Source organism: Cervus elaphus, chromosome 20, assembly GCF_910594005.1.
Source record: "Cervus elaphus chromosome 20, mCerEla1.1, whole genome shotgun sequence".
Taxonomy (NCBI): Eukaryota; Metazoa; Chordata; class Mammalia; order Artiodactyla; family Cervidae; genus Cervus; species Cervus elaphus.
In genome coordinates, this window is record NC_057834.1 from 89,462,147 (window position 1) to 89,481,713 (window position 19,567).

The 19,567-nt window shown below is 40.2% G+C and overlaps 1 protein-coding gene and 1 pseudogene across 1 annotated transcript in view; one reads left to right on the forward strand and one right to left on the reverse strand.

Moving 5' to 3' along the window:
* LOC122678283 overlaps window positions 1-16,858 on the forward strand; it is an 82,758-nt pseudogene extending 65,900 nt beyond the window's left edge.
* ST6GALNAC5 (ST6 N-acetylgalactosaminide alpha-2,6-sialyltransferase 5) overlaps window positions 1-18,408 on the reverse strand; it is a 199,214-nt gene extending 180,806 nt beyond the window's left edge. Inside the window, exons 1-2 of the mRNA XM_043877170.1 lie at window positions 18,132-18,408; window positions 17,100-17,318 (exon numbers count right to left, since the gene is read on the reverse strand). Of these exons, the coding sequence (XP_043733105.1) occupies window positions 17,100-17,318; window positions 18,132-18,146 (234 nt within the window). The 5' untranslated portion in view covers window positions 18,147-18,408. The remainder of the gene's footprint in view (window positions 1-17,099; window positions 17,319-18,131) is intronic.
* Between the last annotated feature and the right edge of the window lie 1,159 nt (window positions 18,409-19,567).

Genomic DNA, 19,567 nt, shown 5'->3' on the forward strand with positions numbered 1-19,567 from the left:
TAAACAAACTGAAAAATCAGAAAAAAATTAGAATTCAGTGTAGTCAAATAAACAAAGCATTACAAAGAGATAGAATGAAGGAGAGATCCTATAAAGAGATGATGGTTTAGATTGCCTAAAAAGTAATGATAACAAGTCTGATGGCAAACAGCTCAATATCAAAATGAGAGGGAGAAAACATAGGAATTAGGCCTTCAAAATAGTGAGAGAGAAAATAACTAGTGATTTTGAATTGTATTCTTTTTCCAGAGTGTAAGCAAAGATATTTTCAGAAAAACTAAAACTGTATTTACTACCAACAGAACCTCATCAGCATAACTTCTAAAAAATTTATTTTAGGAAGAAGGATAATGGAAATCTAACTTGCAAGAAGAAATGATGAGTGAAAAAATTGGTGATATGCAGATAAATTTAAATAAACATTGATTATCTGAAACAATGATATTAATAATGCTAACATCCAATTTGTTAGGCTTAAAAAAGAGAAAATACTTCAATATAATAGTAAGATTACTGTTCGGGTTGCCCAGAGTTAGTGTTCCAATGTTTTTGAATTATCTGGAATGAGGGAAAAGATAACTTATGATTTTGGTAAGTGTTCTTAAAATTTCAAGAATAACATTGAAAGAATAGAAATTGAGTATAAATTCCAAGCCAGTGTAAGTTAAAAATGGAATGAGAAAGACAACCTCCTCTCCCTCCCACACACAATCCTCCACCCATCCAGTGGAAGGGGGAGAAAGAGAAGAAAAAAAAAGCATAGAAAAAGAGATAAATAAGCCAATGTTTAAATGAAGTTAAAAAAAATAAAACCTCCAGTATATCAGTAGTATATATATATATATACATATATATATATATATAAAATCACAATAAATGTAAATGAACTAAATTTAGCTCTTAAAGGAAAGTAATTATAAATTTAGATTAAAAATTAATTCCAGCTATATGCTATTCATACAGGATACACAGCATTACCCTTAATATCAGATGAGAGTGACCTCTGGTCTGGGCCCTATGCCTCAACACCTTGCAACTCAGAATGTGGTTCCTGGGCCAGTAGCTACATAGAGTGTTTGTTAGAAAGGCAGGTTCTCAGGCCTATACTCAGACCTTAAGATTCAAATCTACGTTTTAATAAGATTCTCAGGTGATTCACATATACAGTAATGCTTGAGAAGCACTGCTTAAAGGGCACAGCAAGTAACAGACGATGCACAAACTGTATCAAAGTCCATCTGGACATCTCTCTCATTGTCACAGCATCATCCATAATTGTAAACATCCACTCTTACATCTAACATCGTTAAGTCCCCAGAAAAGGTGGGGACTTTCTCCATATTTCTTGTGCTCTACCCTTGAGACAAAAGGTCACTGCGTTCAAATGTCATGAAGATATGTGAGTTGTACTGCTGCTGAGGTGGAGCTTATCACTGCTGCAGTGTGTGTGGTCTGGGGGGCAGGAAGAAGGAAGCAGGATGAAAATTTTAAATTGAGATAAAATAGAACAAATGCAAAAGAGCCTCAAGGAGGGAAAAAAACTGAAAAAATAAAGAGAAAGTCTTTAAAGAAGTAGTCTGCTTATATTTTTATTAAAAAAAGTTAGAGATAATGCAAGTGGGAGACTTTTGTCAAGCATTACCCACATAAAATCCACAAGTATGATATTACAGCCTTTTCACTTAATGAAGATTTAATTATTGATCACACAATAAAATGTACAAGGTATGGATTCTGATCAAATCCATAATGTACCATCCATGTGGTACATCACATGAAATTTCTGAAATTCTTTTCTAAATGAAGATGCAACAATTACTCATTAAAGCAATTAGGATATATATGGGCCTCAACTTGCAGTCTTGTCTCAGGCCCTGCAAATATTAGGGACAGGTCTGGCTATATATAAAACATAAGCACACAAAAGACAAAAAGTTATAGGATGAATATAGTAGGCAAAAAGATACAAAGGGCAAACATTAACCAAAATAAATCTTAATGACTATGAGCAAAATGGAAACAAAACAAACTTTAAATCATACACACTTATTGAAAAAACACATAACATGTTCACATTTAAATTAAAAATGCAATGCAAAAAATTGACAAAAATAAGCCAAAATTACATCATCACTTACATTAAAGTGATAAAATTATGGGAACATTTCCTTACTTTTCAAATAGCTTGCATCATTTTTTAACAAGTATAACTAGTGCCATTAATGACTTCTCCTTTTTATTTTTTTTTAAATTTTTGCAGGGAGGTGGGAAAATCTAGGGATAAAGTGACCTTCCATGTGTGAAGTGATAGGAGTTGGAGACTCAGGTGCTATCATAGGGATGAGAAAGGAGGGGAAAAAAAAAGAGGTACTTCAAAAAATCAGTAACAACGCCAATATTCACTGTAGCATTTTTCCCAATGGCCAAAAGGTGGAAATAACCCATATGTCAGTCAAAAGATGAGTGGATAAACAAAATGTAGCTTAGCCATAAAATGGATATTATTTAGCAATGAAAGGGAACAAAGTTCTGATCCATGCTAAAACATGGAAAAAAAGATTATGCCAAGTGAAACGTCAGACATAAAATGACGAACACTGACTGAACTCCACTTTATGAAATATGTAAAATAAGCAAATTCATAGAGACAGACAGAAAGTAGAATGGAGATTACCAGGGCCTGGAGGGAGGGAAGAATGGGGAGTTATTGTATAATGGTTACTGAGTCTATTTGGGGTAATGAAAAATTTTGAAAATAGTGATGATGATCGACATTACTGTGAATTACTGAAAATGTCACTGAATTGTAGACTTAAAAATGGTTAAAATGCCAAATTTTATGTTATACTTATGTCACCTCAATAAAAACATTTTAAAAAGTGGATTAGACAGATACAGAGAACAAACTAGTGTTACCAGTGGGGAGCGGATAGGGGAAGGGGCAAGAAGAGATAGGAGAGTAAGAGACCCAAAGTATTATGTATAAAATAAGCTAGAAGGATATATTGTACAGCACAGGGGATATAGCCAATATCTTATATACATTTATAAAATATATAGAAGTATTATAATAAATACAATATTTATAAAATAAATATTCTATTTATAATAAATAGAGTATAACCTTTAAAAACTGTAAATCACTGTATGGTACACTTATAACTTATATTGTACAGAAATTACACTTCAATTAAAAAAAATTAAGTGGGTGCCTTGTAGACAACTACAAATCAACAAAAGTGGGTCAGAAAATTTTAGTGATGCGTCAATCTAAAGGATAAAGGAAAGAGTTCAGGCACCAAAGGACTGATTTCATAAAGAGCTTACTGGCAAAGATCTTATGTTCTCCGATTCATCCCTTTACTTGGAAGCCACCAAACCAAGATGTATAAAATACATCCCCTGCCAGTTGGCTGTCATGGAAAAGGCAGGCCCTGATGTCTTTACTGACAGAATTATTCTACCCATGGACTGGAAGAATAATGAGGAGTTATGAAATTATGCCAAAGTCAAGAAATAACATTTAGCACAGATTTAAAAAATGTGAAAAAGAGTAACTCAAAGACATTGAGTACTAAAAAAAAAAAGTCAAGAAGAATAGTCATAGAATTCAACGGTTAGGTTAAAATAAGATAAAGGAACTAAAATGTTTTATAAAACTAGAAGATAAAAAAGAAATACAGAAAAGTTTGCTGATTAAGAAGGTGATATAATTATTTGTGCTGTAAATTTTCTTTTTAGGAAAGACAGTTATGTCAAATTAAATTTGTCTATGGACAAGCAATTCAAACTGTAATATATACAGACAGGGAATTAAATACTGAGTGGAAGACCAGAAAAGAAAGGCTAAAATGAGGTGAAAATCTGGAAAGGGAACACTCACTAACTACAAAGATGACGAGCATCTCTGAGTCCTGGAAGCTCATAAGAGTTGGCCACCCAGCTATGCCCCCAAAATAGCAACTGATGGATTGAAGGGAATTTAGAAAGAAAGTGACAAGAAGAATTAAGGGACTGTTGTGAATGATGCATAAAACTGAAAAATCCTGGAACACATTTTGTAACTGAGCAAACAGGCAGAGGATGAAAGCATCACCACAACTAAAAAGTGGTGGAGAATCATAAGCAACAAGGAAAGAAAAATGTGTTCAGGGAATTCTCTGGTGGTCCAGTAGTTACAAGGCCATGCTTTCACTGCCAAGGGCATAGGTTTAAATCCTTGGTCAGGGGGTCAGGGAACTAAGATCCCACAAGCTCCGAAAAAAAAAAAAAAAGTGCTTATACCCTAGAAAGGGATGTACATATCTTCAGGATTAATAAATGGAGAACTTAGCACAAATATCAAGACATATTTACTAATTATTCCAACTCTAATTGGAATATATTTGGGCTTTAAGCTATTAAAAGAAATATCTTTAACTAGGATCTAACGTACAGCTCATGTCCTTTACTATACCACCACTCATATCATATTGTAAAACTATATACATATAGACCCATATAGGTTCCTCTGGTCACTCAGCTGGTAAAGAATCCGCCTGCAATGCAGGAGACCCAGTTCGATTCCTGGGTCAGGAAGATTCCCTGGAGAAGAGATAGGCTACCCACTCCAGCATTTATGGGCTTCCCTGGTAGCTCAGACAGTAAAGAATCCACCTGCAGTGTGGGAAACCTGGGTTCAATCTCTGGGTTGGGAAGATACCCTGGAGGAGGGCATGGTAAACCACCCTAGTATTCTTGCCTGCAATACTAGAGGAGCCTGGCAGACTCCATGGGGTCCATGGGGTCCATGGGGTCACAAAGAGTCAGACACTACTGAGCGACCAAGCACAGCACCCAGACCCATATATAGACTAATTGGAAAAGACCCTGACTCTGGGAAAGATTGAAGGCAGGAGGAGAGGGGAACAATAGAGCATCAGATGGTTGGATGGCATCACTGACTCAATGGAAAAGAATTTGAACAAACTCTGGGAGATGGTAAAGGACAAGAAAGCCTGGCATGCTGCAGTCCACGGGATCGCAAAGAGTCGGACACGACTTAGCGACTGAACAACAAAAGACTCATGTACCTAACATATATGAATTAAAAGCAGGGAAGAAGTACATTAAAATGTCACAGATACATATATTTGATATATATGGAAAAATGTATAAGGAAATATATTAAATTACCAACAGTAATTATGTCTTGGTAGTAAGTTTATGAATAATTCTTTTCTTGCCATTTTGAGAAACAGAGAAGATATGCATTGACAACTGGGTGGGGATAAAGTATGCTTTTCAAAAATAACACTTTGCCTCTTTTCTCTCGTTTCTTTTGCAACAGGCTATTGTGGAAATGATGCAGAAGAAGCTTTTCTCAGAGAGAAGGCATTCTATGCTCTCAAATACGGTCTGGAGGTATAGTTATCATGAGATGGTACTGAATTTTGGTGTTCACTGGTTGGCAGAATATCCTGAAGATGCAGGTCTGCCCCTGTTTCCATCCTTTACACCGTCTAAAGTGTGAAACACCATCAGGATACTCCGTGGACCCATTAAGAATGGTCTTCCACTTGGAAGATCAATTACTAATGTTGAGATTAATAACTGAGCTGCTCATCTTAGCGGGCAACCACAGTGCTCATTTCAGGGGAAAAAAACCAAAGAATTGTGATTCTTGGTCACAGGAACTTAACGTTAGATGGATTCTTTGTCCATTGATGTTCTGTTCTTTTACAACACAGCACATCAAATCACACTCAATATAATAAGGTCAAACAACTGTGATTCCTTCATAGACACTGCAGAACCCATGATAAGCCACCCTACTCACCTTTCTGGAACCCAATCAGTATTTCATGTCTGTATGGTCAGGAAGCGTTCACCTTTAATAACAGGGAAGAAGCAACTGGTCCTATTTTTCACTCTGGTCTTTATTCCTGGTCCTGGATTTAGTTATTTCATCTTTATACTTCAGTATTGAAGGTTCATCCAGTCAGGATACCCTGTTCTCTTATAATGGCTTTCTCTGATTTTTATTTCTGAACTTTTGGATTAAAACCCCTTCAAATTTGACACAGAGCCAAAAACCACACGCAGTTGTTAGGAAGAGTGATGGGCATAATTATTTAAGGGATTCATTATGGCTTGAGTATCAAGGTGGAGCTGCTTCTTCTTTGGTAGTGGGGAACACACACAGATTCCTATAATCCCTTTTCCATGTTCCAGAAAACAAGTAGAATATCACCACTTCTAGCACTTTGTTCAAAACTTGCAACAAGAGGAATAAAAATGGAATGATCCAGCTTTATGATTTGCACTACAGAATGGAAGTACGTACTCCTTAGGTAATGGGAGACAACTTGGAACTCCCTGATGGCAGCCTGGCAGGTGCAACATTGCTGAGTAACTCAAAATATGAGCCCCATAAAACTAGAACTCATCCAGATGTATGTATTTTTTGCTTCAAATGTTTTTGCTTCAAATGTTTTTGCTTCAAATGTTTTCAGATGAATTAGGAATCAGACCCCATTTTTTCCTTCTAATGCATGGGAAATAGAATCTTTACTTTTCTTAGAAGTTGTTAACAAACTTAAGTGGTTTAAAAGAATGCCAATGGCTCTCTAACTGGGAATGAAAGGCGAGGAGACCACCTTCCACCCCATACTTCAAACAGATCTACAGCTGGTGAGATTTATTATGCAACAAAAGTCTCCTATGACAAGGTTATTCTAGAGTAAAGTCTCTCCTTGTAGAGCTGTTACCTAATAAAAAGTCTCCATCACATGTATTCCACACCCCACTGGCTCTGCTGCAGGTGGAGGGTTTAATTCCTGTCATTCGTTGCCAGTGCGCATGATGGAATCTCCATGAACAGCTTGCTGCAGCCTTAACCATCACACCATTGTTTTGCTCAAGTCAGTGTGTGGTATTAAGATGCACAGCAAGGTTCAAAATTAGACAAAGTTGGAGTGCCATCTGGGATCATCCTCAAACTCTTTTCACTAACTTTTGAGAGGCAATCTTGAACCACAAACCTTCTGCTATTCGAGAAGATGCACTCAGACTGTCTGCACCGACACAGTGGGGTGGGTGATCACAGAAACTTAAGGCAGGCACACATCTCAGATCTTTTTTAAGCATCGCTCACTCAGATCACATCTACACTCTGCTAACTGGTCCCTCTTCCTATAACCTGGGACCGCTCAGACCTGTGCCACGCCAAAGCCATGATGATCCACTGAAACACATCTGATGAAGTCACTTCTCTAATTCACCCTTTGAAGACTTCCTCAAAGCTTTCAGGATAAAAAGTTAATCTCCATAACATGCAAATCTTTCTTTCCAAATCTGTGCTGTGCTTTTATGCCTGCTTATCTGCCTGTCATATATGTAAGTTTCACAAGGTCAGGGATCATACCTTATGTGTTGCTACTTTCTGGGTCCTGAACATAATGGCAGGTCACACGATATTGTTTGATAAATGAAAGAATGAATGAATCTAGCTTCACTGCCCCTTCTACAGACTAGCCTAAAAGGTACAGGACTTTCCAAAGAGCTCATAACAAGTAAAAAGTCTGGACATGCCTCCCTGCCTTTCACAATACCATTCTACCCTCAAATAGAGGCATTCCTATTTCTCAACACCAGGTCAACCACTCTGGAAAGGTCAGCAAAAGCTGCGCTGCATTTAAAGGGGAACCAGAAATTAAAGATGTGTGTGTCACAAATGTGAAGTCCTTCTGTCCCTACTTACCATTTTTGTCATTCTTATGATAAGTCTATTAGCCAGATTTGTTCAGATCTCTTCCTATTACACATAATTAGAACAGGATTCTGTTCTGCCCAGATGTTAAAGCATCTGCCTACAGTGTGGGAGACCTGGCTTCAAACCCTGGGTCAGGAAGATCACCTGGAGAAGGAAATGACAACGCACTCCAGTATTCTTGCCTGGAAAATCCCATGGATGGTGGAACTTGGTAGGCTACAGTCCATGGGGTTGCAAAGAGGTGGACACAACTGAGCGACTCACTTTCACTTTCTGTTCACCTAATGTTCAACAAACATTTGTTGAATTTTGACATGTATGAGGTACAGTTTCAGATTCTGGAGATACTACGATGGATAAGTTTTGTTTCTGGCCTCAAGAAGGTGCAGTCTAGTAGGGGAGGCAAGCATGCAAACAAATAATTACAATATTTTGTTATTAGAGATGTGCACAGGATACAGAGACTATTTTAGCACTTACCAAGGTACACTTATTGTAACATATATTTCCTCCACTGTGATTTTCCTGTGGGTAAGGACTAGGTCCTCCCTCTCATTTCCCTCTCTGTGTCTGACACATAGTGAGTACTCACCCAATATTTGATTGACTGACTGATATGCCGTTGGCATAAGAGAATGAGGGGTTTACTCTGCATAGAGGTTGTCTCTGGGAAAACTTTATCAAGGAGATGCTTGCACTGGACTTTAATGGATGATTCGTTCCCTACCTGGTGGAAAAAAAGGAGGAAAGGCATTCCATAATGGAGGAAGAGCAGGCAAGTGTGAAACAGCAAGCCGTGTTCCCAGGGTGTGTGGAGCCTGGGCTACGTGTTGCTGTGAGAGGTGAGGCTGGAGAATTAGGCCACAAGGATCTGTCAGGCCTTGTGAGCCATCCTATGGAGTCTGAACGTGATCCTCCAGGCAATGGGAAGCCATCGGAAGTGTGCGAGGAACATGAGCAGATCTGTAAATGAGAAGCTCAGTAATGCAGTTCAGTCAGTGGAGAGGTCCCTTATGTGCAATTAATTTCCAGAATATGCTTTCTTATTTAAAAATGATTTAACTCTGCATTTCAGTCAGCCAGGGTATCTTCAGACCTGGTAAGGTTCTTAGGAACACTAAAGACATCTTCTTAGCTATTAAAAGAGAATGTAATCAAAAAGATTCCTTTTCATTCTAAGCTACAACAACTATCAAGGTTCATTTTCCATTATGGGTAAAATGGTTTTTCTTATTTGCCTCAAGTCATTCTATCTCAGAGTAAGAAGCCCATCTCAGAATCTAGGAGAAGTCAATGGTTACCTGAAGAAACTTGGTGAACTGAATCTCCCGCTGATGTTTCCTTCCCTACTGAGGGGAAGGTAATTCAGCTGAATGAGTGGTCTAGTTATGACATTTTCTGCAAATAATTAAACACCACACTCCTTTTGGCTTGGTTTACTTTTTAAAGGCAGAATCTACTCTGATTTGCAAATTATTCCAATTACATCGGTGCCATGCATTTTATGCAGCCTTTAGAGTACCCGTTGCTAAGTCAGTGGTTGGTGGGAGCTCTTTTCAACTATCTAGAGGCATATGCTCATATTCATTTCAGAATAATAAGATGTTTAAATATTTATTTCTTTCCAATAACTGGATAGGCCTAGGTTCTTCATTTTAATAAATTCTGTTCAAATAGCATTGAGTCACTGCTTAGAATATATTGGCACTGAATTTCCTTTATAGTAATGATATTCACGTCAAAGACCCATACCTTAGCCCTAGCTCTGCCACTCTGGGAAAATTGCATGACCTCTCATGAATCCCTTTTGATAATTCTGAAGTTTTTGTTCTAGCTCTAAAATTCTGAGTATGTTGAAGAGATCTGATTAGTATAAGAATGTGGAAATGAAATAGTTACAGAACTACAAATTGTGGCCTGAAAAATTGATATTTACAATATGTAGCTATTCTTTTTCAGTGACTCCAAGTGGTCATAAATGGGCTTATTTTAGAAGAAATATAAAATATTTATATAGATACACTTATGCATTCAACAAATATTTATTGATGACCCATTATATGCCAGGCTGAGGATTTAATGACAAAAAAAGAGAAAAAAATTCCCCGTCTCCAAGATTTGATTGTCAAACTGGAAAAGCAGACAATTTTAGACAAAAAATGACAATACACTAGAATTAGTATTATCGTGGGAACCTGGCGATGAAGACAAAGCATACAGCTCAGATCTATCGTGGGCTGCAAGTCCGGGAAGGCTTCCCTGCTGATATGCTATCTAAAATAAGACTATCCAGCCTGTGGCTTTTACTTGGGAAACTATATTGAATAGAGCATGCAATGAAAATATTTGTCCCAGGCCCACACTATGAGTTTAAGACTAAAACAGCTTGTGAAGACGAATCTGAGTACATCTCACAAATGCCCCCGCTCCCAAGTTTTTATTGGCCATTTGATCATAAATTTACTGACTCACAAGGGAATTCTCTTGAATCACAAGGTGTGGGTAATAATACTATTATTTAAGCAATCACCATTCCTTGTCTTTCAATATCTAAGGCCCTTCACAGCTGCTCAAATGCTACTTAATAGATGTATAGAAGCTTTTCAGAATAATTTATTGATTAATGATGGGTTTTAACCTTTCCGTCTTTTCTCATCTCTAATCTCTCTTTATCCCAGCATTTGGAGGACAGGAATTATACTGAGCTGTGGTTTGACCTTAGAGGTTATGAAAAGTCTCCTCTATAACAGATGCTGTGTTTCAGGACAGATCTGATCACAAATATTCTGTCTTGTGGCCAATACGATTATGTTCAAATTCATCATACCATGAATTACGAGATTTGGTTTGGAAATATAGTCACCATATGTTACAGACAGGTGAACAAGGTAACAGGGTTAGCTCCCTTCAAGAGTCCAGGGGATCCTATGCCATTCCAAAGGAGAATCATAAAGAGATTGAATATTTTGAATTTAAAATCAATCCACTTTGAAGTCGATTTAATATTCAAGTTGTTAACTAATTATTCACTGCCTGTCATCTATGTAATATCTATAGAAACACACACATACATTTAAAAGGGTTAATGAATAATGGAATTTTAGTTTGAAAGTTTTATAACTTCTAAGGTAATAATAGTATTTAACCTATTTTATAGATGGGAAAGATCACAGAACTTGCTTCCTTTTTAGTGCCAGTGCCTTGATTTACTGTTTCCTGGTTTCATATTATTATTCAGCACTTGCTTTCTTCATTAACCTTTCTTGCTTCTTTGTCTTTTCTTCGCAATTAAATTAAAGGTTCTTTGAGGGTAGGGACTGTGTTCCTCACCCAGAATTCCCTGTAATTTTGCAACTATTAGGCCTTCAGTGAATATTTACTGAGGGCTGTGAGTAGTTCAAAACCCAGAAACAAATTAGCTACAGAACTACACATTGTGATGATTAAAAATATTTCAGATGATGATCCTCAAACTTTAATGTGCACGATAATAAAGGAAGCCTATTAAATTAGTAGATTCCCAAATCTTATTCCCAAAGAGTCTTATGTTTAAATCATTTCTTCTTCTTCCTTTCCATTATCATTATTAGGTGGAGCAATAGTAAATCAAATTTAGGAAAGATGGGACATACCTGGGCCTGGGACTGCCCTGATGTTTCTTGTAGAGAAAGGACTTGATGTAAGGTATGTCCAATATAACCTGCTTTCTTCTTTCCTTCCATAAATACTTATTTTGTGCTGACCAATGGCCAAGCATTCGGCCTGAAGTTAAACTGTTTAGCAAGAGGTATAAATATTTGCTGTTACAGCACTTAGATTGTACTTGGGGGGAGGGCAGACAAGACACAAATAAACTTTCAGATTATTTCAGATATTGTTAAGTATTATTAGGGAAATAAAACAGGCTGGTAAAATAGAGAATGACTGTTGAGAAGGGGGCTATTTGAAGAGTTCAATACCCAAGAAGATGATATGTGATCTGAGGACTAAGCAACCAGAAGGAATCAACCATGCAAAAGATCTTGGGCGAGAGCTTTCCAGGGAGGTAAAACAGCCAGTGCAAAGGTCCTGAGGCACAGTGAGTGTGCAAGGGTCAGAAAAAGGCCAGAATGCCTGACACTTGAAAGAGAGCCAGGTCAGACTCATCCACTAGGTACAGTCTGGACTTTGGCATAACAGTATCTTGGGATTACTCCTATGGGAAGTTGGAGAAATACTCCTGGATTTCAGAATAAAGAAAGGTTAACTATTTTATTAACCTTATAAGAATACTTTTCCAGTTTAAAACAACTACATTATTGGAAATTGTTGCCAATAAAAAGCTGTTCATTTCATGATTTCTTTTACTTGATGCTCTGTGATAACAGAGTTTTGTCATCATTGGCACTTTACATTTTATAATACTTGAGCACTGCAAATGAGTCACTTTAAATTTCTTTGAGAACCAAATTCCCTTCATTGGATGCCTCAAATATTATAAAATAGTCTAATGAATCATATAAACTTATATCTGAGAATGTATATATCTCTCTAAAAAAAGAATTCTTATGCCATAATTTCAAAGTAACTTATATGGCACATACCTTTTCAGTGAAAGAGGAGAGCGAAAAAGTTGGCTTAAAACTCAACATTCAGAAAACTAAGATCATGGCATCCGGTCCCATCACTCCATGGCAATAGGTGGGGAAACAATGGAAACAGTGACAGACTTTATTTTGGGGGGCTCCAAAATCACTGAAAATGGTGACTGCAGCCATGAAATTAAAAGATGCTTGCTCCTTGGAAAAAAAGCTATGACCAACCTACACAGTATATTAAAAAGCAGAGACATTACTTTGCCAACAAAGGTCCATCTAGTCAAGGCTACGGTTTTTCCAGTAGTCATGTATGGATGTGAGAGTTGGACTATAAAGAAAGCTTAGCACTGAAGAACTGATGCTTTTGAACTGTGGTGTTGCAGAAGACTCTTGAGAGTCCCTTGGACTGCAAGGAGATCCAACCAGTCCATCCTAGAGGAAATCAGTCCTGAATATTCATTGGAAGGATTGATGCTGAAGCTGAAACTCCAATACTTTGGCCACCTGATATGAAGAAGTAACTCATTGGGAAAGACCCTGAGGCTGGGAAAGATTGAAGGCAGGAGGAGAAGGGGATGCCAGAGTATGAGATGGTTGGATAGTATCACTGACTCAATAGACATGAGTTTGAGTAAGCTCCAGGAGTTGGTGATGGACAGGGAAACCTGCCGTGCTGCAGTCCATGGGGGTCACAAAGAGTCAGACATGACTGAGCAGCTGAACTGAACTGCACCTTTTTTTCCAGTTTTTAATTCTTTTTCAACTCTTGCATTGATTTGTCTTAGCATTCCAACTGGACATCTACTAATTAATAGTGATAATACTATTACCTCTAAGCAGTTTGGTTTTGTCTATATAACTGAGTGCTTAAGGAAAGAAAGAACCAAGGCAAGCATGCCTTGGTACATGTAAAATACATTCTTGCTAAAGCGAGAAGAGAGCAGCTCAGCCTCAGACCCTATGACCACTGCTCTTTATAAGCCACTTAAGCAAAGGGCAGCCCAGGTGACAAGTGGGCCTTCTGTGATAAGAGCTCCTGTCCACTGGAAGGGCTTCCCTTGTTGCTCCACTGGAAATGGGAATTGGCACACAGTTTCATTTCACAGGGTCCACCAGATGGCCAATGACTTTACCTACCCAGAGCCAATCTAGTCTGGAGGTAGAATGTGCTACACGCCCTGACCCACTCTGCTGGGAGAATTGGCACTTTCCTCTGGGTGTGGATTGATTTAGTGTGTGTGTGTCTGTGTGTGTAAGCACACACATGTATATTTTAGTTTGATTATACATTATGCTGCAGTTCAAAGGCCGAAGTTTCCAAAAGCCATGAAACTTGGCTTCTTTGCTTAGATCTGGCAGATCTGATTAGAAATCAATGGCTTCCAAAAACAGGGACCAGGAAATGCCAGGATGCAGATACAATAGCTGCAGTAACAGACATGTAACAAGATGGAAATGAGTTAGTGGGAGATTTGTAGGGAAAAGTTTAGGGGAAGGGTTGGGAAAGAAGAGAAAAAAATCTCAGACAAAGTGAAATGGCTTCATTGTCACAAGAAATTGCAAGAATCCTTCACTTACTTAGTCATACTGGAATTACAATTTCCGCTCACATCTTTTGTGAAAGAGGAAGTAGGGAATATGACCATGGAAAGTGATATTTTAAGCTTCTACATATATTGCTCATCACTGGCTTGACTTGCGGCATGTCTTTCAACAAAAGCACATAGTGATTTAATCTCAACAGTAATTCAGTCTGCAGCGTATGAGACAAGACTATCACTGCAGACAGGAGGTAATTTGTGAAATTCAGGTGTTAGGGATTAGGACCGCCTGTTGAATTTAATCTTGGAGTTATAATGTTAACACCGTCATGTAACCGTACAAAAACACTACATATTTATTGGACTTTGGGACCTCCAGCCATGGAGATGTGAACGTTTTCCTAAGTGGTATCTGTAACCCTCTCCAGATTCAGTAAATCAATGGCAAATAGAAAGTCTGTTGGAATTCCGATTCAATACGCAGCAGCATATGGCTTGGTGGTCATCACAGTCAGGACATCCCATAATTTTTCTAAAGCCTGATGTGAGAGTGGGGGACAAAAGCAATCAGAGAATCATCTGGCAACACAATAAGAATAGAAAAGTTTTCATTTCTTACCTTCCTCGGTATTAACCGGAAAGAAAATTCCCAGCAATAGTCTAACATATGATTTCTACCTCAGCTTAAGCAAGACTATATATAGGAAAATTCCAAGTAAACCTAAACAGCAACTGGTAGAGAACATAAACATTCTACATGTATACCTTCAGATAGCCATTGGAAATGAAACTTTGCCCAACTTCCAGTCAGTAAACAGTAGCAGTAAAGTGACTACTGGCTTCCCTGGTGGTTCAGTTGTAAAGAATCTGCCTGCTCAATGTAGAAGACACAGGTTCGACCCCTGGGTCGGGAAGATCCCCTGAAGAAGGAAATGGCAACCCACTCCAGTATTATTGCCTGGGAAATCCCATAGACAGAGGAGCCTGGCAGCCACAGTCCAAGGAGTCTCAAAGAGTCCGACATGACTTAGCGACTAAACAACAACAGCAACAAAGTGACTACATTCTGAGCAGCTTACATTTCATTCAGTGGGACAATTGGAATAATGCCTAAAGAGAAGGCACTGGTTTTAAGATCCGCATTTGTTCCTTTGCTTGAGGCAGGGTAAACTTTTTTGAACCCTTTGGGTATGGAATTTTGTGAGAAGTTAGTTTTCTATAATAGAATTTCATTAATATTATCTACAAAGACCTTCCTGGTCACATTTATAATTCTCTGCTAAGAATTCCAAGGTCTTCCACACATATCTGTCATTCACAAAATACTTAACAGTTTACAAATTTCTCATATATAGTGTCCATATTCCTTCCCCAAAAGGGCTGTTCTTCATTTAATGAAATACAATGCTGATTCAGTGAAAATGAAAACCAGTATATTGGTGTGAATAAACACTGTTTTGAAAAAGAACATGAGGGCATCATATTTTGCCTTAGGCTATCGATATTCTTAGCTGGTGCTGGTCCAGCAGGAGAGCACAGGAAGGGAAGTATTAGCAACATCTTCCTAAAGGTAGATCACAGCTTTGAGCAAATTTACCTTTTGACATCCCTATTAACCAAAGCTTCAGAAATGCTAGCCATTTCCATTAAACAACAGCCATTAAAATCCACCATGTTCAATAGATTCATCATAAACACATAAACACCACATCCATCCACAGTCAGGAGTCAGTGCCCAAACTTTTCTAGGACTCAGCCCCTATGGGTTGCTTGCAGATACAAAGTATGTAATCAATCAGCAAATTAAAGAGGAACAGAAGCCTTAACTGTGAAACTGAGGGCTGTTTCTACTTTTGATTTTAAGATTTATCACCAGACCCCTCCCCAGCAAATCACTTCCTAACAAAATCGCTCCCTCTTTGCTTCCTGAATCCTTCCAGTGCAAGTTTCACCTTTTCAAAGAAACTTTCCTTAATCCTACCAGAGCAGAGATCTTTCTCATCTCTGTATTCCAACAATAATAACTGTTTATATGCAGTATTTCCCATACATTTATATTTGCCATCTATCTCTCTGTCATCTATCCATCCATTCATATTTCATGGTGTGTTGTTTTTTCCCCACAGGCATTCAAAGGTTTCTAAAGGTTAGGTCCTGCCTTAAATTCCTTTGTACTCTCCAAACTCCTTAGCATTATACATTGCACAGTGAGTAGAAGTATTTTGATTGCCATTTTAAAAAGTCTGACTTTTTCATGCATGACAAAAGCCACCTTTTCACACAAAAGGAGCACCTCCTAAATATTACTTTGGTTCACAACCATAAAACGGAGTAATACATAAAGCAGAACAGTTGGGTGGTTTCAAGAAATCCTCTAGCTTTATAGAGCATATATAGACTGGAATGATGTTTTAATAAAAATATATTAACAGCTTCAAATAATGGGAAATACACTTAAACTGTATTAAAATATCTTTTTAGAATCAGGAAACTTGATTACAATTCTCCCAGAGGCTTCACACTCTGAAACCAGAGATTTATTATTCCAGGGAAAGCAAGCTCAATTTCTTAAAAATTCATCTGATTAATTATTAGCCAAGCCATGCAGCGGCTTCCCGGAAGGCAGAGGGAAATAGGCCCTCAATGATGAGTTTCAAGCCAATGGAAGCTGAGTTTGTGCCTCAAGCCTTCTGCGCCTGCCTGGGCACTGCTCTCCAGGGCTGTGGTAATTCAGCCCTGAGCATCCGAAGCAGAGATCAGATAGGAATCTGTGAGCCTGAGCAGCGGCCGGCAAAGGACTAGCTGCCATTTAGCCTCCGGCACCCTGTCGGAGGTAACCGCCCGGACTGGTACCCGCTCCATTCCCGGGTCTCCTCCCACTAGGGCGCGACTCGGCCGCCAAACCCGAGGCTTCAGGAATCCAGCACCCAGCAGTAGCTGTCATTCCGGGGATGAGCGGTTCTAGTTCCAGGGACGGTTCCTTTTAGGAAATTAGGCTTTGGGGTGCACCCATCTCATCCCCGTTCCCTGAAAAACTTTGCTACCTTCTCCACATAGAAATTCACACCAAGTAGTAACTATCCCATCCCACCCCACAGGGTCCACTCCCCCTTCCAGCCTCCGAATGGCACCTACTCACGGCGCCTCCCAGCCCCGGGGAAGGGGGCAAGCTCAGGTGTGCGGGATCCCCAGGCTGGGTGGCGGGCAGGCTGGCGAGCGAGCCGTCACCTTGTGGTCCACCACGCCGAGGTATCCGTCCAGCGGCCGCGGTCCCGCGGGGGTCTCCGGGCGCGGCGGGGGGCTGCTCTCCGCCGGGCGCCGCGAGCTGAGGGTCGCCGCCGCCTGCTGCTGCGGGGGCCGCTCCTTCTGGCCTCCGAGGCTGCTGTACACGAGCAACAAGCTGGTGCACATGGTGGTGAGCGCTAAACACACTGCCAGACCATGGCGCTGCGGGCGGGCGGGAGAGAGCACGGGAGAGGCTCTGAGCGCCGAGCCGGGAGCAGCGCGCCCGGCGGGGACACCGGCGCGACGGCCAGACACGACGGGCGGGGGAGGTCGGGGACCCGGGCTGCGTGGGGCCGGGTTTCGACCCCGGCCGCGCGCAGCCCCGGCAGAGAAGGCACAGTCCCCGGGGGTACCGCAGGGGATGCTCCCTGCGCGTCGCTGCTCTCGGCCGCCACCGCCTCCCACATCTCCTGGCAGAGGACAGGTGGTGCGCGGCGCCCGGCTACGCGAGGGACAGCGCTCCGGCGGCGGGGGCAGGGGTGGGCTTGCACTTTGGGAGGGGGCCCTCTGCCCCCAGCTCGGCTGCTGGAATGTCTAGCCTCTCCTTTCTGGAACCGTGGGGCTCTACCTCGGCCATCCTCGCAAGTTTGAAATACGACAAGGAAATCCAGAAAGTCGGCAAAGGTCCCCCGCTTCCCGCCCCTCTTAGTTTTTGCCAAGCTGTTGCTTTAGGGCAATCCCCATTCCCGAGCAAGACGCCCACCTCTCCTAGGTTTCTCTAGCTCTCCGCTGACCGCTGGGAACTCCGGCCGGAGATCCAGGAGCCCAGCAACCCGAGTTCCCGTTCCGGCTCTGGGATTCCGAGCCTGGCAGAACCGAGGAATCGGGAGTAGACCGGGAGCAGGTGAAAAGTTCTGCCTTTGTAACGGGCGATCTAGCAGCTCAGGGTTAGGCGCCCTGGAGCTCTCCCGTGCGCCCTGGGGACGCTGCGCCCCGGGATCCCGCCGATGCCCAGAGGAGTTACAAATGACTCACCGCCAGGGTCTTCATTTTGGGCACTTCTTTCGTGCGGAATCCTTAGGCACACGCGTCCGGGGCCACTTTTTCTTGGAGGGTTTCCATTGTGGGTGATGGGGCGGAGGCGGCTTTGATTTTCGCCTGGCGGCCAGCCTCGGCTGAGTGAGCAGGGGAGCCGCGGGACCCAGGAAGCGCCGCTGTTGCGGAGATTAGAGACAGAATTAAAACTGAACCGGACCCTCGTAGTCTCTCAGCGATCTACACAACTGCCGCCTGCCGCCGCCTGCTGGGTCCTAAAGACCTCTACATTCCCCCCTTTCCAGCCCCCAAATAGTAATCTCAGCGGAGTAGAATTTCTTGGACGAGAGAGTTAACCGTACCAGTATATCCACCTCTTAGTCCAAGGGCTTATTTATCTTTTATGAAGTCGTCAAGTAAAAAGGAAGAGGGAATCCAGTTGGATTCTGAACATGATAGCCATTTGAAAATTTGCAAACTAATATTTCTGTTTTGTGATTTCGGTAAAAACAAATCAACAACTGAAATGTCAATAGCTCTATTTATGGAATTTGCGTTTATGTTCTTAGCAGGGAGGAATCTGTCACGAAAATTTTTTTTCAAGTAAATTAATTAATATTTCAGTTTTCCAATTGTAAGCTTTCTAATATTCTCTTCCCCCTTAATTTTACTTTTTAAATTCAGTGATTCTCATGCAATCTTTATAGCCTCATTTTCATCCAAATTATTTCATTCATTACATGTTTTAAATATCACAATTTATTTATTTTTTATCAGAACCTTGAGGTTCCTAGTGTTCATCTAAATGATTTAAGTGTTAAGAACATTCAGCACATCATATCCACAGGATTAACTGGACCTGTAGATTCTTCTTAATTTAAATGAAAGATTTCTGGTTGCTAGAGATAAAATTGTTTACTGCTTATTTTGTAAGAATCTTAAGGCCTTTAGTGCTCTTCTGTTGTTCTACTGCACTGACAGTATATAATTTCACATTTAGAACTCCAATTGAAATTAAAAAAATAATTATTTGTTTTTTCTCAGGAAATGTATATCAATATCTTGTTTAAAGGATGATCCCCCCTTCTCCCACCCCACGTTGAATTACAAATGGCATTTGCTAAATGTCTAATTTAGTTAGAAACATATTTCTTGTGAAATTGCTCAGTGAAAATAGTTGTCTTAATGTATTACTCAATACCTCACCTGTAGCAGTGTAATGTTAAAGATTACATTAAGATGAAAATGATCAGCAGACCAAGTGAACCATAGGCACAATAAGAGCTTTCTCAAGGCCAAAGAAGGCATTACAATCTGTTTTTTAATCTTCACTAATCCATTGCTGGACTGATGATACAACAGAAACTATTTTTAACTTATGAAGCATCCTTCTATACTCAGTATTAAGAAAGTTAAAATTAGTCAGTGCAACAATG